This window comes from Pelophylax lessonae, assembly GCF_965119305.1.
Source record: "Pelophylax lessonae genome assembly, chromosome: 6".
Taxonomy (NCBI): Eukaryota; Metazoa; Chordata; class Amphibia; order Anura; family Ranidae; genus Pelophylax; species Pelophylax lessonae.
This window is the reverse complement of record NC_138773.1, coordinates 12,761,877-12,786,353: the sequence shown is the minus strand read 5'-3', so window position 1 is coordinate 12,786,353 and position 24,477 is coordinate 12,761,877. Positions and strand designations below refer to the sequence as shown.

General features: G+C 47.1%; 1 protein-coding gene across 2 annotated transcripts; it reads left to right on the top strand.

Moving 5' to 3' along the window:
• Positions 1–839: 839 nt before the first annotated feature.
• Positions 840–22,672, top strand: PFAS (phosphoribosylformylglycinamidine synthase). Of its 2 annotated transcripts, XM_082262412.1 has the most exons (28): positions 840–973; positions 2,022–2,157; positions 3,413–3,518; positions 4,191–4,377; positions 4,471–4,576; positions 5,984–6,124; positions 6,263–6,387; positions 8,305–8,433; positions 8,521–8,652; positions 8,734–8,862; positions 9,097–9,170; positions 9,253–9,409; positions 9,485–9,546; positions 10,788–10,949; positions 11,033–11,143; positions 14,030–14,161; positions 14,248–14,478; positions 14,567–14,747; positions 14,833–14,916; positions 16,155–16,310; positions 16,486–16,608; positions 17,122–17,267; positions 19,763–19,973; positions 20,046–20,137; positions 20,217–20,331; positions 20,842–20,994; positions 21,211–21,363; positions 22,258–22,672. In XM_082262412.1, exons 1-28 carry the CDS (start codon positions 856–858, stop codon positions 22,578–22,580), a joined length of 3,975 nt encoding a protein of 1,324 aa, XP_082118538.1. In that variant the 5' UTR covers positions 840–855; the 3' UTR covers positions 22,581–22,672. The 2 variants fall into 2 exon arrangements, with proteins under 2 accessions (XP_082118538.1, XP_082118537.1); XM_082262411.1 differs by having other exon boundaries at positions 19,763–20,137.
• The last annotated feature ends 1,805 nt before the right edge of the window (positions 22,673–24,477 follow it).

Below are 24,477 nucleotides of genomic sequence, written 5' to 3'. Positions count from 1 at the left end.
ATGCAGAAAATGCTAAGGAAAGAGGTAGGATAATACGGTCATTAGAAAAAGTACAGAAAAACTGGTGACAGGAATGAGAGGAAATAGAGTGGGAAGAGAGAAATGAAGAGAAATTGCGGGGGGGGGGGGGGGCTTAGTTGGGGGAAAAGGGGGGCATTATTCTGTTTAATAAATCCAGGGTGAGGAGCCATGATACGCAGAGCGCCCCATCCTCCCAACAGCCAATCAGATTTCCTCTCATCAGTTAAGCCCAGTGCAAGTTATGAGATACAATTGGTCGCTGAAGTTTCCTGTTCTCCACTCTGATTGGTGGTATATCTTCCCAGCACTTTCTAAAAACCAAATCCTATTTGATGGCGTGTGCTTGGTGATACAACTGGTCTTCCAATTTGTAGTATTTCTGTAAAGCTGGACTACAGGCACATGGCCAAATACTCAGATGCAGTACTTCTATGGGAGCCGCTCTACCTGCCAAATGACTTGTATTTCTGTCCATCCAATCCTGAAATTTGCACAGCTCTTCCACAGGGTCTAGCAAGGCTGGAGACCAGATTTTTCTCTGCTGCAGTTCAGTAACATTTACAGGTCTTGTCCCTCCCCTAGCCTGTCACTGGACAATGAAAGGGGTAGCAGATGATAGATTAGCTTATCTCTCTGTCACTCTGTTTTCTCCTCCTCTCAGCATGCTTCTTGCACCGCAACACTTACTATGTCATTTGTCATTTTATTTTTCTTGTAAATAATAATGCTAACATCCAAGTTTTTTTTTTCCTCTCTTGGAATGTTCTGCTTTCTGACTGTGTGTGGGTTCTTTTTCCTGTCCAGGCACCCCCCCCCCCCTCCTCCTCAGACAAGATGGTGGTCCTGCACTTCTACTGCGCCCTCCAAGGCTCCGCCCACTCCCTGCGTCTGCCCAAGGCGGAGAATATCCGGAGCGTTCAGAGAGAGCTCTGCTACAACGTCAACTGGAATGGTAAGTGACCCCCCTCAGACTTCAGCTCGGTGTCTGAGCAAATCCTAGTCCTGGAGAGAGCCACAGACAGGCCGCTGATGTGTCCAAGGATTGATTGCATTATCAATAATCTTGCATAGACAGGGGAGGTGGCAAGCACAGGGACCTCGCATGACCATGGAAACTTGCCATAGACCATAATGATTCCTATACAAAGGTGTGAGGACAGCCAGTCAGTTGGCATTTTTTGATCTAAAGTAGAAGTAAACCCAATCACCAAAACCTCATAGAAGCTTTACCGCGTTCATCTTAGTGATCGACCGATGTCATTTTTTTTATTGCCGATACCGATATTTTGGTCATCGCACATCGGTATTGGCCAATATTTTCGTACTTTTTTTTTTTTTTTTTTTTTTTAATACTTGACAGGTACTCTTGTGGAGGGATCTGGGGTCTATAAGACCCCAAACCTCTCCTCTGCAATGAATTCAATTATTCAGAGTTTGGTCGAAATGAAGTCAATTGATTCGGAACATTGAAAACGAATAAACAAAACATTTTCTGAAAACAAATTTTAAAGAAATGTACCAGATTTACCCAAAAAATGATTTAAATAAAGAATCCAAATGAGATAAAATACATTTTATTTCCTTCTGCACTTTTTAAAAAAAAAAAAAAAAAAAAGGGGCACAGGAGCTACTTTTGGCGCATAGGGAGGCCCATTCAAGTGACATTGTATTGATTATTGTGTATGATGATGATGATGTAATTTTGAATTTTAACAATTTTAGCGATGATAAGGAATACAAAAGAATCTGGAGAGAACCTATCACAGCTCATAGCCAATTCACCGGAAAATAAACCCTGGATTCATAAATTGTTGGTATCTTTCTACCGCTATATTTGCTCATTATGATTTATGACCGCCCCTTTAAAAATAAATAAATAAAAAAATAAAAAAAATTAATCTCTTCTTGAGAGCAATCTTCGATCTCAAAAGCTGATTTCTCTTTTTAACCTTACTAATGTTTTCCATCCCACATGAAGATGTCTGTGTGTTTCTGTGCAGGTAAAGCCCCGCCTTCTAGCGAGGAGGTGGAGTCATTGTGTTGGCTCTTCAGCTGCCCCTTCGACCCCCAGAGCACTTCGAATACGTCCTTTCTACACCCGGAACCCTCAGACCTTTTTGTGGAGGTTGGGCCAAGGTGAGCCACTGACAGTTTTTTTGCATCATAAACATTCCCGTTAAATTCTTGTTTTATTACCACTTAACCCATCATTTTAGGTTATAAAAAAAAAAAAAATCCCATTTCACTCTGTAGATTGCAGCCATTCAATTCCAAAAATGCTCCAGGCATTTTTCTCCTTCCATCCATGGCTATTGTACCCTTTCCTCAAGGCTTACACGGGGTTGATGAAGTCACCCTTTCCTCAAGGCTTACACGGTGTTGATGACGTCGCCCTTTCCTCAAGGTTTACACGGGGTTGATGAAGTCACCCTTTCCTCAAGGCTTACACGGGGATGATGAAGTCACCCTTCCCTCAAAGCTTACACGGGGTTGATGAAGTCACCCTTTCCTCAAGGCTTACACGGGGTTGATGAAGTCACCCTTTCCTCAAGGCTTACACGGGGTTGATGACGTCACCCTTTCCTCAAGGCTTACACGGGGTTGATGAAGTCACCCTTTCCTCAAGGCTTACACGGGGTTGATGAAGTCACCCTTTCCTCAAGGCTTACACGGGGTTGATGACGTCACCCTTTCCTCAAGGTTTACACGGGGTTGATGACGTCACCCTTTCGTCAAGGCTTACACGGGGTTGATGACGTCACCCTTTCCTCAAGGTTTACACGGGGTTGATGAAGTCACCCTTTCCTCAAGGCTTACACGGGGTTGATGACGTCACCCTTTCCTCAAGGCTTACACGGGGTTGATGACGTCACCCTTTCCTCAAGGCTTACACGGGGTTGATGACGTCACCCTTTCCTCAAGGCTTACACGGGGTTGATGACGTCACCCTTTCCTCAAGGCTTACACGGGGTTGATGACGTCACCCTTTCCTCAAGGCTTACACGGGGTTGATGACCTCCGCCCTTTCCTCACATGGCAGCGTTTGGGCCTTTTATTTGGCTGCTCAGCATGGTGTCCCTAAAAGATGTTCAAATGGACCCCCCTCCCCCCGCATATCCCAAAGAACCAGGTATTATGTGAGGGCTTTAATAAAGCCAGAGCAGAGCATAGGTGGTGGGACTATAGGAGGCTTTGCTATTCTGGCCTGAATGGACAATATGACACTGGTAATCTAAGCTCTCTGAGACAGGAAGTGATGGGAAATCTCCCCAGCAGGAATAAATCCAACAGTAAAAACCTTACAGTGATTCTTCTAACCTTTCCTGGTTTATTTTAGTGATAATAAAATTCAATTCTTCTATTCAATCTTTATTGTCACCATCTTCTACAGGCTGAACTTCTCCACTGCCTCCTCCACCAATGCCGTCTCCATCTGCCGCTCCATTGGACTGACCGCCGTGGACAGGATAGAATGCTCCAAAAGATTCCTGATAAAGGTAGGATGGGGGTTATAGGGGGATCACTGAACTTAAAAAAGGCTGTTTGAGGTTCAACAGCCGGTTATTGGGACCTAATGTGAGCATTTTAGGTGGTTAGGAATTCTGCCTTGCAGTACTGGGGTTCTTGGTTCAAAGCCGAAGCATGGAGTATGCTTTCCTTGCCCTTGTGTGGGTTTCCTTCTACAGACATGCTGGTCAGCTAATTAGCTCCTGTGTAAATTAGTCCTTGTATGTATAGGAGGGTCCTTAGATTGTGAGCTCCTTTGGACAAGGACTGATGTGAATATACAGTATGGTAAGTTCTGCATAAAGGCAGTACTATATACCTATAATAAATGAATCAAACCTGTACTACTTCTTTAGGCAGTCCTTTTATTTAAATCTCAGTCCTTTGCTGCCCCCCTGGCTGCTGAATGTAATCAACCCTTCTGGGTGTGTCCAACCCCTACTCCCCCTGCTGCACACCATGGTACCTTCCACCAGGTCATATGTCACAGGGGTCACCTCAGGAGACTGGGGGGGGGGGACCCTACTTCCAAAACAGGGGCTAACCAGAGGTGGACGAATAAGACTGGTTATTTAAACCACAGTGCAGAGGAGAGAAGGATATATATTAAATTAAAGAGACCTAAATGACTAAAGGTGTGTGGGTTTTTTTTTTTTTTAAAGTTCCAGAAAGCTCTGGAGGAGAGCGAGAAGCAGAAGCTCGTTGCGTCGCTGTACGATCGGATGACGGAATGCGTGTATCCGGATCCCGTAATGAGCTTTGAGATCTCGGTGCGTCCAGAGCAGGTGTATGAGGTGGATGTGATCAGGTGTGGACGGGGGGCACTGGAGCAGGCAAACACTCAGCTGGGTATGTGAGCCCCATAATGGAAAGATTCTCCCAGGATTATATTTCTGGAATGTTCCCTCACATCCCATATACAATCTTTCCATCCATCTGCAGGTTTGGCATTTGATTCCTGGGATCTGGACTATTACACATCGCTCTTCCAGCGTGTTGGCCGCAACCCCAGCAGCGTGGAGTGCTTTGATCTCGCTCAGTCCAATAGGTCAGTGATACTTTGTGTGTATTGGCCAGCAGGATGAGGAGTGAGTGTGACGTTCAGTCAATGGGAATAACTGCAAAGTTTCTTTGTTTTACCCCCCTTGTGGAGGAACATGGCTGAACATCTCTTGCTACTTCTATTAAATCACTTGTAGGGGTCCAGGATGTTTCTTGTCTTTGACTGTTTTGTGTTAGATTTATGTGTATACCAGTGGCTGAGTACTCATGATCCCTATCCTCCCTCTCCTTTTCATTTTTTCCTGTCACTCTCTTCACCTCTCCTTCCTCCATCCTACATTTTGCCCTCCTCCCACACTTCCCTTTTCATTCTTTCCTCCTCTCCTTCTTCCCTCTTCCTCCTCTCCTTCTTCCCGCCTCTTCCTCCTCTCCTTCTCCCCTCCTCTTCCTCCTCTCCTTCTTCCCTCCTCTTCCTCCTCTCCTTCTTCCCGCCTCTTCCTCCTCTCCTTCTCCCCTCCTCTTCCTCCTCTCCTTCTCCCCTCCTCTTCCTCCTCTCCTTCTTCCCTCCTCTTCCTCCTCTCCTTCTCCCCTCCTCTTCCTCCTCTCCTTCTTCCCGCCTCTTCCTCCTCTCCTTCTCCCCTCCTCTTCCTCCTCTCCTTCTTCCCTCCTCTTCCTCCTCTCCTTCTTCCCTCCTCTTCCTCCTCTCCTTCTTCCCTCCTCTTCCTCCTCTCCTTCTTCCCGCCTCTTCCCTCCTCTTCCTTCTTCCCGCCTCTTCCCTCCTCTTCCTTCTTCCCGCCTCTTCCCTCCTCTTCCTTCTTCCCGCCTCTTCCCTCCGCTTCCTTCTTCCCGCCTCTTCCCTCCGCTTCCTTCTTCCCGCCTCTTCCCTCCGCTTCCTTCTTCCCGCCTCTTCCCTCCGCTTCCTTCTTCCCGCCTCTTCCCTCCGCTTCCTTCTTCCCTCCTCTTCCTTCTTCCCGCCTCTTCCCTCCTCTTCCTTCTTCCCGCCTCTTCCCTCCGCTTCCTTCTTCCCGCCTCTTCCCTCCGCTTCCTTCTTCCCTCCTCTTCCTTCTTCCCGCCTCTTCCCTCCTCTTCCCTCCTCTTCCTTCTTCCCGCCTCTTCCCTCCTCTTCCTTCTTCCCGCCTCTTCCCTCCTCTTCCTTCTTCCCGCCTCTTCCCTCCTCTTCCTTCTTCCCGCCTCTTCCCTCCTCTTCCTCCCTTTCCTCCCCCCCCCCCCCTCTTCCTCCCTTTCCTTCCCCCCCCCCTCTTCCTCCCTTTCCTTCCCCCCCCCCTCTTCCTCCCTTTCCTCCATGACTTCTTTTTTCTTCTTCTTCTTCTTCTTCTTTCTTCTTTCTTCTTTCTTCTTTCTTCCTTCTTTCCCTGTGTTTGTCTGTTCCATTCTCTCTCCAACTTTATTTTGTAATTTTTCTTGTTTTTTCTCTTACCTTCTTCCTTGGCAGTGAGCACAGCAGACATTGGTTCTTCAAGGGTCGGTTGGTGATAGACGGAGAGGAGAAGGCTCACTCGCTCTTTGATTTGATTATGAAGACACAGGACACCAGCAACCCCAACAATGTCATCAAATTCTGTGATAACAGCAGGTAGGGGTGAATGGAGGTTGGGTGCTGTACATTGTCACATCTGAACGTATTCCGATACAATTCTCTAGCCATGCTTATGAAGAAATTAATTGAATACTTTTATTATAAATAAGACGTTTGGTCTTTTTATCTACGAAGTGCCATCCAGGGAAGAGAGGTAAAAAGTCTGATTCCGGATGACCCGTCTCATGCCAGCCGCTATCACCTGCACGGCTCCACCCGACACCTCATCTTCACTGCTGAGACCCACAACTTCCCCACAGGTGAGACCCACTAATGACTGTTACCCTGTACCAACCTGTCATGATATAGCACCCCCCTAGTCAGGTGCTAGATGGCAGACATAGTTTTTGGCTTTCTCTGCTTATCAGGAAAGCAGTAGGTAAAAGCATTGGAGCTCTCTGCCTATCAGGGAGCTAGATCTACTAGCTAGGCCTGCTCAGTGTGTCCAGTGTGTATTTGTGTGGGCTGAGGAAATGTCCCCACTGTATCCAATGGAGAGATACAGTGGAGGAAACCCAGCCATTGATGCACAGGCTTATGTAACTGTTTGCACAGACAAGTGGTGCATCCTGGGATAGGGTATAAAAGCCAAGGCACATGAGGCATGGGTGGTCTTTGGGCGGGAAGCCAGGTCTTGGAGGGAAGGTGACGGCTGTCTTCTCCTCCTGTAGCTGGGGATGGTGGTCACCGGCAGTCGGCCTGGTGAACCAGAGTGTGTGACTGAACCCAGAGGTCCAGGAGAAGCTGGCTGGTGGAGTTGGAGGCAACAGTGACTCTGGAAAAAACAGAAATACACAATGTTAACAGGCGCTTGATCACATATTGAACCAAAAGTCCATGGAGTTAAAAGTCATTAATGGCACAGGGGGAGAAAAAGTCCACCATGTAAGGCAGCCATCCAGAAACCAAAAGCCAGGGGTTCCACAGGGCTAAAACAAAGACAGACAGAGGCGCCTCTAAGTGTAGACTTTATGCAACAGGTTTAATGAATACAATTATGCACTCACGTTAGTAAGTATATATTCATGCCCATAAAACAAGGTTCCAGTGTGGAGAAGTGTACATCATCCGGTCATGGACATCCGTCCTGCTGGAGCCAAAATCCTTTCGCCGTGGCCGGCTTGTACGGCAAGTTTAGAATCAGGAAGTAGGCTTGGTGTATTTGCTTGACAGCGAGGCTTGGTGGATAGTCGAACCTGGATGATGTCCTCTGCATGTGACGCGTTTCCGAGTGTGCTTGCTGCCTGGGGGAGGGCAGCCGCGATCCTTCAGGCAGCAAGCGCACTCGGAAACGCGTCGCATGCAGATGACATCATCCAGGTTCGACTATCCACCAAGCCTCGCTGTCAAGCAAATACACCGAGCCTACTTCCTGATTCTAAACTTGCCGTACAAGCCGGCCACGGCGAAAGGATTTCGGCTCCAGCAGGACGGATGTCCATGACCGGATGATGTACACTTCTCCACACTGGAACCTTGTTTTATGGGCATGAATAAATGCTTACTAACGTGAGTGCATAATTTTATTCATTAAACCTGTTGCATAAAGTCTACACTTAGAGGCGCCTCTGTCTGTCTTTGTCTGGAAAAAACAGTGTCTGTGAGTACAGAGGAACTTGCCCAGGAAGGGGACCACTCCCGAGGCTAGAGTCAGTGGACGGGTGTCGGCACACAGAGAGTGAGAGATAAAGGGGGTGCCAAATTTAGAACCCTGAAGAGAATATTCAAGCCGAAACATTTAAAGCATCTTCAATAGCAGAGTGAAGCAGCGGCCTTGCCGCATTCTACAGTTAGTTATCCTCAAGACTGTGAATAGTTAATAGTTGGAGTATCCCACTCATCCCTTCTCCTATCCAAGTTATCAATAAAAACACAAAAACCAACATCCCCTGGATTGATTATTGACTGAGACAAGGAATTTAATTGCTGATTATCTGCTGCCAGTTGCTAAGGGTAACCCAGGGGAATCCTAAAGGTGTAATTCTCAGCAGTCATCTAGTGCTCAGTGCTACAATAAGGCAAAGGGTCATGTGACAAGTCTGTTCTTCTGCACCACCCTATTGTTAGCCTGAGGATCAATAATCTGTATGTCTCTCCCTATTATAAGTATGAGAGTCATGTGACATGTCTGTACCTCTGTTAGACTTAAGGGTCATATGACTTCCCCTCTCTTTCAGGTGTTGCTCCATTCAGTGGTGCCACCACAGGCACAGGTGGGCGTATTAGGGATGTGCAGTGCACAGGGAAGGGTGCCCATGTCATAGCAGGCACTGCTGGATATTGCTTCGGTAACTTGCACATTCCTGGTAAGTTGGCTGTACATGACCAATCCTCTTCCCTTGCATATCTGTCTTTTTCTTCGCTCACTTTTTATATGCCCATCTCCCTCCCAGGTTACCCCCTTCCTTGGGAGGATAACTCCTATCAGTACCCGGTCCAGTTTGCCCGGCCTCTAGAAGTGGCCATCGAGGCCAGCAATGGAGCCTCTGATTATGGCAACAAGTTTGGAGAGCCAGTGCTAGCAGGTGAGATAAGTTCAGTGCTTTTCATTCTGTACACAAATCTTTACTGGTGAGATAGATCCATCCTTTGTGACCTATCCACAGGGTTTGCCCGTTCCTTCGGCCTACGCTTGCCCTCCGGAGAGAGAAGGGAGTGGGTGAAACCCATCATGTTCAGCGCTGGCATCGGTTCCATGGAGGACATTCACCAGAAGAAGGAGAAGCCGGAGCCAGGTGAGGGATCTGATGTGAAGAGCAGGTCAAAGGTTTATCTTTAAAACCTAACCTTTGTTTGTGGTGGGGTGTTTAAGCAGAAACTTCCAATTGGTATAAAAATGATTTCTTACCTTTTTTTAAGAAACTTCTTTTTGCAAACAAATCAGCCACCACCAATTGATCTGTTATTGAATGCAGCATTTCCAGGGCTCAATGTCCCAAATATATTGTATTTATGTTGTGTTCCTTTAGGAATGCATGTAGTGAAAATTGGAGGTCCAGTGTACAGAATCGGTGTAGGAGGTGGAGCGGCCTCTTCTATTCAGGTGAGGATAGCCTCTAGAGCCAGGATCTAGCAGTCATTCATGAGAAGATGGAGAGCATACATTATTCTTCACCATCCTTCAGGTTCAGGGGGACAACGCCAGCGAATTAGACTTTGGTGCAGTTCAGCGAGGAGATGCAGAGATGGAGCAGAAGATGAATCGGGCAGTTCGGGCGTGCGTGGAGAGAGGAGAGAAGAATCCTGTGTGCAGTATTCATGACCAAGGGGCAGGAGGGAATGGTAAGGACCTGGATCTCCTCTCTGTTATTTCTAGTAGTTAAACCTTTATCCTGACTCACTTGATCCTTTCCGCAGGTAACGTCCTGAAGGAGCTCAGCGAACCTGAAGGAGCGATTATCTACACCAAAACCTTCCAGGTAGGTTAAGTGACTGCCCTTTAATAATCCCACCCACCTTCCCGTATCTGAGCCCTTCCTTTGCCTTTTGCCTTTTAACTTGACTGCAGGAATCCATTACCATCCTTTATTTATCCTACCTATTTTTTTTTTTTTTATGTCCTGCAGGAACCAGTAGATATACCTTTCTTATCCCACCTACCGTCTGCCCCTTACCCTAACTGCAGGAACCAATGACCGTCACTTATTCCACCTACCTTCCCATACTAGAGTCCTTTTTTATGACCCTTACCTTGGCTCCAGAAACCAATGGCTGAGTCCTTCCACTGCCCTTTTACTTTTGGCTGTGGTAAACGGCAACCATCCATTACTTACCCCACCTACAATTCCATAACGGGGTCCTTCCTCTGCCCTTTACCTTGGCTGCAGTAACCAGTGACCATCCTTTTCTTTACTTATCCAATCTACAATAATACCAAAGTCATTTCTCTGTCCCTAACCTTGGCTCCAGGAACCAATGGCCGCCCTTTACCACCTACCTCCCCGTACCTGAGTCCTTCCACCGCCCTTTACCTTGTTTGCAGCCTGCAGGAACCATTAACTGTCCATTACTTATCCCACCCACTTTCCCTTACTTTAGTCTTTTCTCTGCCCCTTACCTTGTCTTCGGGTTGCAAGAACCAATCACATTTCACTTGTTACTAGGTAGACTTTTGTCAACTGGAATCTGGTTGTTTTGGCTTGTGCTGCATATATATAAGCCAAAATTGAATATAGCCCAGGATTTTCAGGCCTTATGTGTTGATGAATCTTCCAAAAAAAGTGACCTGATTATAAATAAATGTGCGGGCACTGTGACAGCCGCAGCCAGCAGATTTGTTTGTAAACCATGTGGAAGGCACTGTTACAGCTGCAGCCAGTAGGCTTAACAATCCTTATATCACATGATCAGGAAACCTCTGATTGGTTTAGGCTTAAATCTGAGATCAGCTTTGTCAAGGATTTGTCAGAACTAAAAGCGCATATAGATGCAGATTTCTTGAAAAATAGAACCTAGATGAATGTATTTCTGTAGTTCTGTTGCAGTTGGCGAGAGGAATCGGCAGGAGATGTGCCATCTGATACACCCAGAGGTTTCATATAGCAGTGGTGGCCAGTAGCAGTCTTTTTTTGTTTATCCTAGTTACAGGGTTGCTTTATTTTGACAACTTTGCAATATGATTCTACTGTTCCTCATTAACTGTTTTCCCCTCTTTCTGCAGTTGGGGGACCCCACCCTCAGTGTCCTGGAGATTTGGGGTGCTGAGTACCAGGAATCCAATGCCTTACTCCTCCGCCCAGATGACGCAGACTTCCTACGGTCAGTGTGTCGGAGGGAGAGATCCCCTGTAGACTTTGTTGGGAGGGTCACCGGGGATGGCAGGGTAAGTACCTACCTCACTACAGTGCTGGCTGTGCCTACTTCAGAAGCGCAGTCACTGAATCTCCTCCTATTGCTATTGTGCAGATCGTGTTGGTGAACGGAAGCGAGGCAGATCGGGCTCCCAATCACACTGACCGAAATTCTGTGCCGGTAGACCTGGAACTGGAGTGGGTGCTGGGCAAAATGCCTCGTAAGGTACATACTATCCCCACTAGCTGTAGTGTGCAAATGTAAATGTGTCTGTAAATCTGTTGGAAGACATAAATGCCCTGATCAGATTGTTCACATTAGGCTGTTTTAGAGGCATAATAATAACTAAAAGTAGCCATAAAAAGGGGGTTTACCTTTTTTAAACCAGTTAAAAAGCCAATACACCGTTGCCTACAGGAGGTGTAACAATCCTACAGGCTCCCCTGAGTCAGAGGACTGCTGGCCAGAGGTAGGAGTGGAGCCCAGTGGCAAGGACCGCAGGCAGGTAGTAGGTGCAGGAAGTCTGGCAGAGGTGTGGTCAGACAATCCGGGTTGGCTACAGTGGTAGCAGAGCTGGATACCGGATGGACGCCAGGTAGTACTCTGAGGACACGGGTTCACCTGAGGTGCGGAAACTAAGTGCTAGCTGGTTTTCACTAGAGCCCCTGATGGTGGGGATAGACTGCGCTGCAAGCTAACACCAGGTCGCGATCCCCAGGATCTCCCAGCCAGGCAGAGTGCAGGTTCGGTCCGGAGGCAGAGGAGCAGACAAGGGATAACCAGAGAGAAGTCAGACGAGCCAAAGGTCGGGGTGGGCAGCAGTAAGCGTGGTCAGACAACCAGGATCGGCAACGGAGGTAGCAGTTCAGTAGGTAGGGACAAAGCAAAAGAGTAGTCGGTAGTCAATTCCTGGTCAGCAGTGGATTTGTGGTAGTAGACAAGAGCAGCAGGTGAGGAGAAGCTTGATCAAGGCTCAAGAGCTCAATAATCAGCAAGCTGGAGTGCAAGGGGCTGGACTTATATAGGGAAGTACCAGGTGTCAGGAATCAAGGGTGATGAGCAAGGCTTGGCAAGGCTAAGGTTGAATAATAGGCTTCAGGGAGGAATGTCCAGAGAGGACGTAGCCAATAAGCAGGGCTACCGCCTGGGATGTGGCTGGTCACGGGTTAGAATCCTGACAGGAGGGAGCTTGGACACTAAACCAATGCTTCCTCCATCCGGCCATTCCTCTACATTTGCCTTTTTTAACCAGGGTGCCTTCTGGGTTCTTCAGGGGTGCCTTGGAAAAATGCCTAACAATTGTCAACAAGCCAGTGAATGGATCACGTTTGCCCTTTTTTTTTACACAACGACCCAGTTTTTTTTTTTTTTTTTTAATTTTGCAGCATTACAACCTTGGGCACCGCGTGGGTCAGCCACTGGCATCCTAACAACCCATGATGTTATCGGTTGATATGGAGAACGTCAGCATCCTTGTTTGGCCCTCCCTAAAGTGATTAATTCCCCCACCATTGCACATTGGTACCAACAATATTGTAGTGTTTCTCTTCTCCCTCAGTTACTCGGCCCTCTTTGTCAGGACTGGGTAACTGAGGGAGAAGAGAAACGCTAGAATACTGTTGGTACCAATGTGCAAAGGTGGGGGAATGAATCCCTTTCATTTTGGGTGACCCACGTGTATGGATGCTTCTGCGTTCTGTAAAACGATTGGTTTCGTTTTTAAAATTTTTAGAATGAGGTGCCTCGAGACTGGTGCCCAATGTTAAGGGGTGCCTTGGCTGAAAAAAGGTAGAGAAACACCGGTGTAGATTACAACCTTGGACACTGAGATCCAGTTTCTTGCATCCTAACAATTGATGATGTAATCGGTTGATAAGGAGGACGCCAGGTACCTGCCTCCTTGTTTTCTCCTCTTCTGTCCCTCTCCATCATCATGGGGGTCACTTAAGCTGAGTGAAGGAAAACCAAAAAAACAACAAGTAAATGGGAATATAAGCGCTCCCCACAACGAATACAAGTTGGCACAGGAGTCACAGATAAAAAATATCTCAATAATAAAAAATCTCTCAAATTTATTGTAATAAAAAAACTTGGCATGAACACTTGTCCACCAGATGAATGTCCAATTGGTTGGCGGTACCTGTGGTGGGAATCAGGAAGACAAGGTGGAAACATCTCATTGATCTGGCATGTATGTGCGGGAACAGCCCAGGGAGCGACCTCACACAAAGAGAGTCGCTCCCTGGGCTGTTCCCACACATCCATGGGAGATCAATGAGATGTTTCCACCTTGTCTTCCTGACTCCCACCACAGGTACCGCCAACCAATTGGACATTCATCTGGTGGACAAGTGTTCATGCCAAGTTTTTTTATTACAATAAATTTGAGAGATTTTTTATTATTGAGATATTTTTTATCTGTGACTCCTGTGCCAACTTGTATTCATTGTGGGGAGCCCTTATATTCCCATTTACTTGTTGTTTTTGTGCTTTTCTCAGCTGGTTCTGAGTATGGGACAGCTGCACTCCTGACATGGTCTAGTTGCCATTTTGTCCTACACATGGACATCCATCCCATTCAGCTTGACTTCACAGGTGTTTGGGTATTCTGACCATTCAGCTCATAGCGCCAGGATTTTTTTTTTTGTGCATCGTGAAGGAAAACCAGAATACTGGCCAGTGCCAGTGTGCAAAGGTTTATTGGCTTTGTAAGAATAAATCACTTCTAATGGGTTTGGTGTTCTACATGTGTGGATGTTGCTGCATTATGTAAAGCTATTTGTTTAGTTCATTATATTTTAAAATAGGGTGGTTGGAGATTGTGCAGAATTTGAAGGGTGCATTGACTGAAAAGGTTGAGAAAAGCTGCTCTACATTACACATTAAGAGCTCCGTTTTTGCTTGGTGTCTACAAGAGGATTTGGATTTCCTTGTTGTGGTATGCTGACAAGGATTGGCCATGCACAGAAGCTTTAATTTTAATTTTTTTTTTTGTTTTTGGAACCAGATACAATAATTTTCTTAGAACCGTGTTTGTATGTTTCTGTTTTTTTAAGGAAAATCCAATGGAGTTTTCGTTTTTAGCCCCTGTTTCTCTTTTTTATACTTCAGGAGTTTGTGTTAAACCGAGTTTCACCTAAACTCCAACCCTTAGCACTCCCAGACGGTCTGACTGTCAGACAAGCCCTGGAACGGGTTCTCCGACTTCCATCCGTGGCCAGCAAGAGATATCTGACCAATAAGGTGACTTCCTCTTCAGAGATCCCCTCTGATTAGATATCTGGTCAGTAGTTCCTGCGTACTTTCTCACACTTTGTCTACATCTGCAGGTGGATCGCTCTGTTACCGGTCTCGTGGCTCAGCAGCAGTGTGTGGGTCCCCTCCACACCCCGTTGGCTGATGTGGCGGTGGTTGCGCTGTCCTACACTGACACTGTGGGAGGAGCCACAGCAATCGGAGAGCAGCCAATTAAAGGTCTTCTGAACCCGGCGGCTGGGGCCCGAATGGCAGTGGGGGAGGCACTGACTAATCTTGTGTTTGCTCTCATCACTGATTTGAAGGTAATTCCCAATTCTGTATGTTCTGTTATTACACGGACATTGGAAATACGCAACACTTTTCCATTAATCTTCTGACAAACCTACACAGGATATAAAATGCAGCGGGAACTGGATGTGGGCGGCCAAGCTTCCAGGAGAGGGCGCTGCCCTGTATGACGCCTGCGTGGCCATGTGTGATGTGATGGCGCAGGTTGGCATAGCAGTGGATGGAGGGAAGGATTCCCTTAGCATGGCCGCTAGAGTTGGCTCAGAAACTGTGAAGGCTCCAGGTAAGTAGGAGAGGATGAACCCCCTGTCCTGTTTTTGTTCTATGTGCCTTACATCCTCCTCTCTAATCACTTGTCTTATTTTCAGGGTCTCTGGTGATCTCGGTATATGCTGTGTGTCCGGATATTACTGCCACCATCACCCCAGACCTGAAGAACCCTGGCATGGGCGGTAAGTCTAGACCTCTAGTTGCTTCTGTCAGTCAACCTAGAGCTTAACAAGCTGGGTTATTCTTGCTCAAAGCAAGGAATATACAAGGTGTAACCAGGTCTTAAACATTGACCTCCCTGACTCTTCTGTGCTAGTGCCAGTCACCTGAGAAGATGCAGAAGCATTGGTCATGCAATCGCTACAGAAGGGCATCAGATTTCAAATAGAGGCATGGACCGAGCTGTGGTACCACCAGCCCATTTATCTGAACATCGTCGTACAGGTGCTTTTGCATTTAGTCATGTGACTAGCATCCAACCCCCCCCCCCCCCAACAAATAATTGTTTAATTGTTGGTCAGTAGCAGGCTTAGGCTGTAACAAGAACACAAACCCTCATCATTGTTGGTCATTGTTGGGCATCTGCCTCTCTACCTTTCGGGTGGTATGCACAATTTCTGGCTATTTTCATTGACGGGAACTGGAGCCCAGCTCTCTGCACACCTCAGTATATCTTCAAAAGACCAAGTGATGGCACCCAGCCCAGACTGCCCCAGCTTTAAAAAGTGTATTTGCTCCAGGATTGGTTTAAAGTCCTGTAGTTCGGTTGCGCCTCCCCAAAGCGCGGCTGCTCTCCCCTTTCCCCTTCCCTCCCTTTCCCACCTTCCTCTCCTTGTTCTTTCATCTTTTCTCCCTCTCTAAATCCCTGGGTCTGTCAACCCTGGGAGGGTTTATATCTGGATATCTGTTAACGTTATCCCCCCTCCTTTTTGCTCTGCTCTTGGGGAAGGGGTCATGGAACGGGACGATTCTGTTGTACCAATTGCCTTTCATGTTCTAGGGGAGAATGGACAATCTCATTCCGGGTAATCCTGGATTTGGGATATACAAATTTTTCCTCAACTTGTTAGTATATCTCCTGTACCATAATTTCCAGAGACTTTTGTTGCCATGCATTGCGTATCTAGAGCTGCTTAAAGTATTGCAAATAACTTAAGATCCCCTTTCTTATGTAACCCGATTTGCATCTGTTAAGCTTGTGATTTCCTTTTTCTTTTGTCCTTGTTCTCTTGTTATCTCAAAATTTAAAAAAAATTTTTGAAAGTAAAAAGTGTTTTTGCATGACATTTCGTATACGCCCTACATAATGTATAGCATGACTCATACTTTGGGTAGTCTGAGAATTTTCCTCTTCTCTAGACTTGGTGTGTTGGTGACTATTTTGTTATAATTACTTTTTGTTTTTCCATTCTGGTTTCAGGCATCCTCTTGTATGTTCCTGTTAGTCCCAGTCGGCACCGGTTGGGTGGAAGTGCCTTAGCACAGTGCTTTTCACAGCTGGGAGAACAATCTCCAGATCTGGATGACCCACAGACACTGGTGTCCTGCTTCCAGGTCACTCAGAAGCTTCTTAGAGGTAAGTTTTCTACCATATACCTTCTCCAGTGTCACCCTATCATACAGTAAGAGCACATACCTTTTTTATATACAAGATTTTCGATGTATTGCATTTACCTTGTTCTTGTAGTATCTGGCATATACTTGGTTTCTCCCATTGTTCTCCTCCCAACACTCCTCTCTCTCGTTCCCAGATCGCCTCCTGAGTGCTGGACATGATGTCAGTGATGGTGGTCTCATTACGTGTCTCCTGGAGATGGCGTTTGCTGGGAACTGTGGGTTGGATGTTGAATTCTCCTCCTCCTCAAACATTAGCGGTAAGGAAGCGTTGCTCTGTGTACTCACACATCCTGGGTAACAACCTAACAATTCTGCTGACTTTCTTGTCCCCGAATGGTGCCAGTGCTAGGATGTTTAGTCCTTGTCCTCGATGACATGGTCATCTCTCCCTCCCACTAGTTTGGAGGTTGGCACCTAATTTTCATCCCTGCCTAACCTTATGGCACTCCATTCCTTGCACGTTCTCCAGTCTGTCACATGGACTTCTTGGGTTTGATCTCTTGGGTTCTCGTGGGTTTCTTTACTGGGTTCTCGTGGGTTTCTTTACTGGGTTCTCGTGGGTTTCTTTACTGGGTTCTCGTGGGTTTCTTTACTGGGTTCTCGTGGGTTTCTTTACTGGGTTCTCGTGGGTTTCTTTACTGGGTTCTCGTGGGTTTCTTTACTGGGTTCTCGTGGGTTTCTTTACTGGGTTCTCATGGGTTTCTTTACGCCTGTTACTAATATTAACCTACCTTTTACAAACATTTATATCTTCCCTTGTTTCTCACCAGCACTGGACCTGCTATTCGCAGAGGAATTGGGGCTGGTACTGGAAGTCTCAGAGGCAGAACACGAACGGGTTATAGAGCAGTACCGAGCATCTGGACTACAGTGTATAAAGATTGGACGCACCCATGGGAGAGGTCCCACATCCATTGTAAGTTTCTCATGGGAGGAATACTGGCTCCTTGTTCATCCAATTATTTTAAAGCTGAACTCCAGCCAGGATGAATACTATGCTTCTGTTTTTTAAATTGTGGTCTTCTGTTCTATTTTTTTTTTTTTTTTACCCCCTCCCAACATGTCCCTTATTCCTCTTGTTTTCAAGGTAGTTCCTTTTATGGAACTGGGTGTTACGGTTTTCTTCCTATTGAGAAATGGAGCTTGGTCTTACAAACTCCTACAAGTAATTTTATGTTGTACTTCCTTCTGTGGGCTTGTGAGATCTCTTCAGCGCATGGTCATGACCACAGCCATTGGTTGGCAGAAATTTTAACAGCCACTGTAGTTTGCACAGTTCTGACCGCCTCAAGCTCGGCCCACCACCATGCATTTCCCATTAAATCCAATGTAGGTTTTAGATCATTGGATGCGATGTGGTGGACACTTTGTGCCTCTTCTTCTGACATGGGAAATACAGGATACTGATGCATGGTGTGCCTGTAATCTTAAGTCAGACTACAGCTGTTGTGCCCCGTCCAGCCCTCCACAGTGTGAGTGACAGCCGGTATTGGTAAGGGATGTTCATCATCCCTTTATCCACACCTACAGCCCTGGAAAACGTGTGAGGTTTCCTTGATGTTAAAGTTCTTCTTGGATTTGTGCCATAAGCAGAAGCTGCCAAGCATCTCTTGCAGTCTTCTTCCCCAGCGAGTAGAGTTTACTAATGATATTTAGTGTTTTAATGTTTTCATCTGTATACACAACCATTTGTACCTTGGATGTCCATGGGTTTTTTTGTTCAGTTCATGTGGGTTTTGCATTTCCATACAAATGCAGGCCAAATGCACCTATCAATGAAGTCTAAAGGATCACTTAGGCCTTCGGTACCGTTCTGAGGTCATGCCACTCTAAATAAACCAGCCAAGGGTGCGCTCTTCTTATTTCTTCTACTTTCTTCGTTTTTTTCTTCTTTTTTCTTCTTATTCATTCTTTCTTTCTTAATGAATAAAGCTGCACAATGCTGTACCAGAAAGGTAAAATCCACTTCATTGTCCTAGCTCATCATCGAACACTCCACATCAGCACCTCATACTAATTAATTTTGCCCCCTATTTTTGGTCTAATCACACACTATATTATCAAAAGTATTGGGGCACCTGCGTTTACCCGTACATGACCTTGTAATGGCATCCCAGTCTTAGTCTGTAGGGTTCAATATTGAGTTGGCCCACCCTTTGCAGCTATAACAGCTTCAACTCTTCTGGGAAGGCCGTCCACAAGGTTTAGGAGTGTCTATGGGAATGTTTGACCATTCTTCCAGAAGCGCATTTGTGAGGTCAGGCACTGATGTGGATGAGAAGACCTGGCTCACAGTCTCCGCTCTAATTCATCCCAAAGGTGTTTTATCGGGTCAATTTTCCTCCACCCCAAACTCACTCCTCCATGTCTTTATGGACCTTACTCTATGCACTGGTCCAAATCATTTGGTGAAGGGGGGGTTATGGTGCGGAGGTTGGGCTTGGCACTTTAGTTCCAGTGAAGGGAACTCTTAAGGCGTCAGCATACCAAGACATTTTGGACAATTTCATGCTCCCAACTCTGTGAGAGGAGTTTGGGGATGGCCCCTTCCTGTTCCAACATGACTGCACACCAGTGCACAAACAAGGTCCATAATCATGTTGGAACAGGAAGGGGCCATTCCCAAACTCCTCCCGCAGAGTTGGGAGAATGAAATTGTCCACAATGTCTTGGTATGCTGACGCCTTAAGAGTTCCCTTTGCTGGAACGAAAGGGCCAAGCCCAACCTCTTGAAGAATAACCCCCCCCCCCCTCTTTTTTACCAAATGATTTGGACCAGTGCACAAAGCAAGGTCCATAAAGACATGGATGAGTGATTTTGGGGTGGAGGAACTTGACTGGCCTGCACAGAGTCCTGACCTCAGCCCAATAGAAAAGCTTTAGGGTGAATTAAAGCAGAGACTGTGAGCCAGGGTTTCTCATCCAACATGAGTGTCTGACCTCACAAATGCGCTTCTGGAAGAATGGTGAAACATTCCCATAGACACACTCCTAAGTCTTGTGGACAGCCTTCCCAGAAGAGTTGAAGCTGTTATAGCTGCAAAGGGTGGGCCAACTCAATATTGAACCCTACGGACTAAGACTGGGATGCCATTCAAGTTCATGTGTGTGTAAAGGCAGGCGTCCCAATACTTATGGTAATATAGTGTGTGTTTCAACCATAAAGCCCCAGTAGGGGGGGGGGGGGGGTAAATCGTGTCCCAAAGAGGTGCAGGTCCTCTGATGAACTGAAACAAAGTTGATTTTAGCTGTCTAGTACCGCAGTGTGTGGCTTCTTTTATACATTGACTGATGCCTTTGACACAGAACCTACAAATACCCTTTCCATTGTAAATGTCAGCTAAATTTCTCTTACTTGCTGAAATGGTAATGGTGAGTTTTTGGAAACTGGAATTGTTTATCATTTTTCAGGTCAGAGTTTGTGTGAATGGGGAGGAAGTGCTTCGGGAGGAGGTGCGGACACTGAGGGCCATGTGGGAAGAGACAAGCTTCCAATTGGAGCGTCTGCAAGCCAATCCCAGCTGTGTGTCTCAAGAGGAGGCAGGACTCCTCCGACGAGAAGGACCCAAGTACCAGCTGACCTTTAACCCCAGTGAAAAGCTCCCTCTTCTGGCTGAAGTCGGTATGTATATAGGGAGTAAACTATCCATGTATTTGGATTCTGCATTGTCTACATGTGCCGTTATCTTTGCAGGTTCCACCCAGCCTCGGGTAGCTGTTGTGCGTGAAGAGGGCAGTAATGGCGACAGGGAAATGGCAGCAGCACTTTTGATGGTTGGGTTTGAGGTAATGGCCAGGTCCAATCAGAAGCAGGGCATTTTGCATTTCCGGTGACTCCATTCTCATATTTTTCTCTCATTTCCAGGTCTGGGATGTCACCATGGAGGATCTTCTATCGGGAGGGTGCACACTGGACATCTTCCGGGGTCTGGTGTTTGTTGGAGGGTTCAGCTATGCTGACGTTCTGGGCTCTGCGAAAGGTAAAAGGTCACCTGGAAAGTCTGCAACGTGCTGAGTTATTCAGAGGGAGATGTGGGGTAAATCTCCTAGGTGTAGGAAGGCCCTGAAGCTGACGGGTCAGGCATACACAGAGTCCACCAATTTTATGCCAACCAGACTAGTGGAGTTGTACCAGTACAAGTCTGCATGATAACATTTCTGATGTCCCAATATACAGCAACAGTATAATTTTTCGGAAAAGCTTAACCTTTTATCATTAAAATGCTATCCTTAAGCTCCAGTCACTGACATTGCCTAGGTGGAGATGTTGTCATCAGTCTTGCACCCCTTTTTGTTAATTAGGAGCCGCATCTGCTTTTTGTTTCCCCAAGTTTGCCACTCTTCTAGAGTGGCACAAGCAATTATGCTTGTGCCACTCTTTAATTCCCTATAGAGTGTTAAAAAGTAACTATTTGTTTTTTCTGACTTCAGTGAAGTTGATTTAGAAAGGTTTGGTGCACATACAGTATCATTGAATTTCTCTATTCCAGGCTGGGCGGCTTCTGTGAAGTTCAATGCCGGTGTTCGTCAGCAGTTTGAAGCCTTCCGCCGTCGCTCGGACACGTTCAGTCTGGGAATCTGCAATGGCTGCCAGCTTATGGCTCTCCTAGGCTGGGTTGGTGCTGAGAACCCAACAGATGCAGGTGGGTAAAACCAGGACTCCAAAGAACTTCTTACAACTAGCTCCGTGTATTTCTGTGTGCCTGGAATTCCACTCCCAAGTTCTGGTTGGTTGTCCTGGTTTACTGCAGATCTCTATCCTTCTTCTTTTATATTACATGTTACATGTATCTTTCATGCTATTACATGTTACATGTATCTTTCATGCTCTAAGTTCACATGATCTTTCCATCCAGCAGGGCAGGGCCCCAAACAAGGTGTTCTACTTGGCCACAACACCTCTGGACGCTTCGAGTCCCGTTTTGTTACCGTAAAAATTGAAGAGAGTCCATCTATCTTGCTACAGGGGATGTCCGGCTCATCGCTGGGGGTCTGGGTAGCTCATGGAGAAGGTAAAGACTTCATGCATTGTATCAAGTTAATAAGGGATGTGCAGTGCTTTAGTGGGGGTAATGGGTGTTATGATGGGGTATTGGTAGGGTTTAGGGAACTTTATTGGAGTATAGGTAGTTATTTTGGGGTATCAGCCATTCCTGGTGGGGTACTGGTTGGGTATAGATAGCTTTGCCAGTAATATACAGTAGGTCTCTTTGGTGTGGTGTTGATGGGGTACAGGTTGCTGTTGTGGGGTATTGGAAGGCTATAGGTAAGAATTGGTAGTATAGTTCACTCTGATGGGGTACTGATTGTGTTTAAGTAGCTTTAGTGGTGGCATAGGTTGCTCTGGAGGGGTACTGCTGGAGTTTAAGTAGCTCTGGTAGTGGTATAGGTAATTCTGTTATAGTGTTGGTTGCTATGCTTTGGGTATATGTTGTTTTTGGAGACTTTGGCTGGCAGGAGGTGAGAAGCTCCAATCGGAGATCATTATTGGGCACTTGGGTTTTCTAATAGTAGGCAGTGGTTGTGGCATCGCTGCAAAGCTTTCCAGTCTTCCTGCATGTGCAGTGGGTGATGGACTTGGTCTCCCGATTCCAAAGAAGTGTGGAATGAGTTGTGTGAAGGATTTAAGGAGGGTGAAGTCCCTGACAGGGCTGGTGTGGTGGGTGCCAGCTTTGACCTTGTGGCAGCTTCTTAGGCCAGCTTGCTACATGTGGAGGGCTCAGTGGTGTTAGTATCCCCTAGCTCTGGTCCCAGGCCTACAGATGATATTAATCCTGCTTGTATAGTCTGTCCCTATGTCCAAAACACCTACTCATAGGGTCCTCCAGAGGAGATGATGATGTCTAGTACAAGGAGTCCACAGGAGTTTACGTCTCACTTGACTGACTTTCTTTCCCTTCCTCAAGGTCTGATGAGGTTCCGGTCTCAGGCGGTTCTGGATCATGTGACTTCCCACCACCTGGCTTCTATCTGCTATGTTGATGACCAGGGCCTGCCCACAGAAGAGTACCCCATGAACCCAAATGGCTCTCCACTGGGCATTGCCGGACTCTGTTCTGAGGATGGACGCCACCTCGCCATGATGCCCCATCCAGAACGCTGCGTTCTGACCTGGCAATGGCCCTGGATGCCAGCAGATTGGCACCAGTCGCTTACTGTCTCTCCATGGATGCGGCTGTTTGAAAATGGATACAGCTGGTGCCTGAAAAACACTGTGAACAATGTGTAGGCTCAGGGAGCAGAATGATACCAAACTGAACTCGGTTTTATTTCTCGTAGGTTACACTTTTCCACCATGTTTGAGCTAGAGACTAATGCAGTGAATCATGAAATGAGTGGGCCCATGTGCAAGATCAAGAGTGGGCTCCAGGCATCGATAAATAAAGAAATGCGACACACACGTAGCGTGGGCGTGGTTTAAGGTGCACTACATATTGGGCATGGCTTAAAGGGGGTGTGGTTAAATAGTCTGAGATTACTAACATTATCACATTCTGCACTTATGTAAAATAGGGAATGTACAGTGCAGGGTGTACAGTGGCAGATAGTATGTGCCGGAGAAGAGTATGGGGCTTATGACGGTGAGAAGTGTGAAGCGTATGGGGTTTGGGTAGTAGGTGCAGGTAGAGGAGTGCAAAGTGTATGAGGTTTGGGTAGTAGGTGCATTGGGGGAGGGGGCCCTGGTGCTCCTTACCTGGCTGCTGGATCCACATGGAGTCCTGTGTAGAAGAATCATCCCCCCTCTCACTTTTGTCCTTGGCTGACTTTTCTGGTTGGACGATCTCACGAACGCAAAAGAAAACTTCCTCTGCTCACTTCTGCCAGGCCCTGACTAATCACTCATCTATTGCACAGCCCAGCAGAGGAAGCCAGTGCTGGAAGTCTTCATTTGCTGCTACTTTTTGTTTACTTGTCTGGGCTGTCACTGCAGTGGCTTTCCCAGCATCTCTCCAGACATGCCTGTGTTCTATCGGATCTCCCTACCCCATCAGAAATCCATACCCTCGTCATTTCCGGTTCAGATCAGCTGTGGATTCATCATGCATCAGCTGTAGCCGCGTCACACGTCCTAGTGTGCATGCAGGTCGGGCAGCGGGCAGGGAGATCTCTTATAACAAATATCCATCTCATCTTCATGCCCCACATTGCACCGACCCGACAATTGGAACAATCCGATCTCCATGCCCCACACTGCACCGACCCGACAATTGGAACAATCCGATCTCCATGCCCCACACTGCACCGACACGACAATGGGACAATCCGATCTCCATGCCCCACACTGCACCGACCCGACAATGGGACAATATGTCCACTGTCCATTTGATGGCTATGTCCCATTGTCAGATCGGTGCAGTGTGGGGCATGGAGATTGGATTGTCCCATTGTCGGGTCGGTGCAGTGTGGGGCATGGAGTTCGGATTGTTCCAATTGTCGGGTCGGTGCAGTGTGGGGCATGGAGATCGGATTGTCCCATTGTCGGGTCGGTGCAGTGTGGGGCATGGAGATTGGATTGTCCCATTGTCGGGTCGGTGCAGTGTGGGGCATGGAGTTCGTATTGTTCCAATTGTCGGGTCGGTGCAGTGTGGGGCATGGAGATCGGATTGTCCCATTGTCGGGTCGGTGCAGTGTGGGGCATGGAGATTGGATTGTCCCATTGTCGGGTCGGTGCAGTGTGGGGCATGGAGTTCGTATTGTTCCAATTGTCGGGTCGGTGCAGTGTGGGGCATGGAGATCAGATTGTCCCATTGTCGGGTCGGTGCAGTGTGAGGGCATGGAGATCGAATGGATATTTGTAATAAGAGATCTCGCTGCCCGACCTGTTGCCGCGCATGCGCACTAGGACTTGTGCCCGACCGTTGCGATGTTATCAAATTTCCCTACCTATTGTGCGCATGCGACGCGGCTACAGCTGATGCATACATAACGATACATGACGAATCCACAGCTGATCTGAACCGGAAATGACGAGGGTATGGATGGGGTAGGGAGATCTCCTAGAACACCAGCCTGACCACAGGAGCAGTGATACCGCTGTCACTTGTCATCGGTGGATCCCTCCCCCCCCCCCCCCTCCTCCAATGTGGCACCTGGGGCCTTCTGGATGAAAAGATGGAGCCCCCACC

Bases quoted from the DNA above. Each gene is read 5' to 3' on its own strand.
- PFAS (XM_082262411.1), top strand. From the start codon at position 856: ATGGTGGTCCTGCACTTCTACTGCGCCCTCCAAGGCTCCGCCCACTCC. The intron at 974-2,021 runs GTAAGTGACCCC...GTTTCTGTGCAG, and splicing joins CTACAACGTCAACTGGAATG to GTAAAGCCCCGCCTTCTAGC. The intron at 9,171-9,252 runs GTGAGGATAGCC...ACCATCCTTCAG, and splicing joins GAGCGGCCTCTTCTATTCAG to GTTCAGGGGGACAACGCCAG.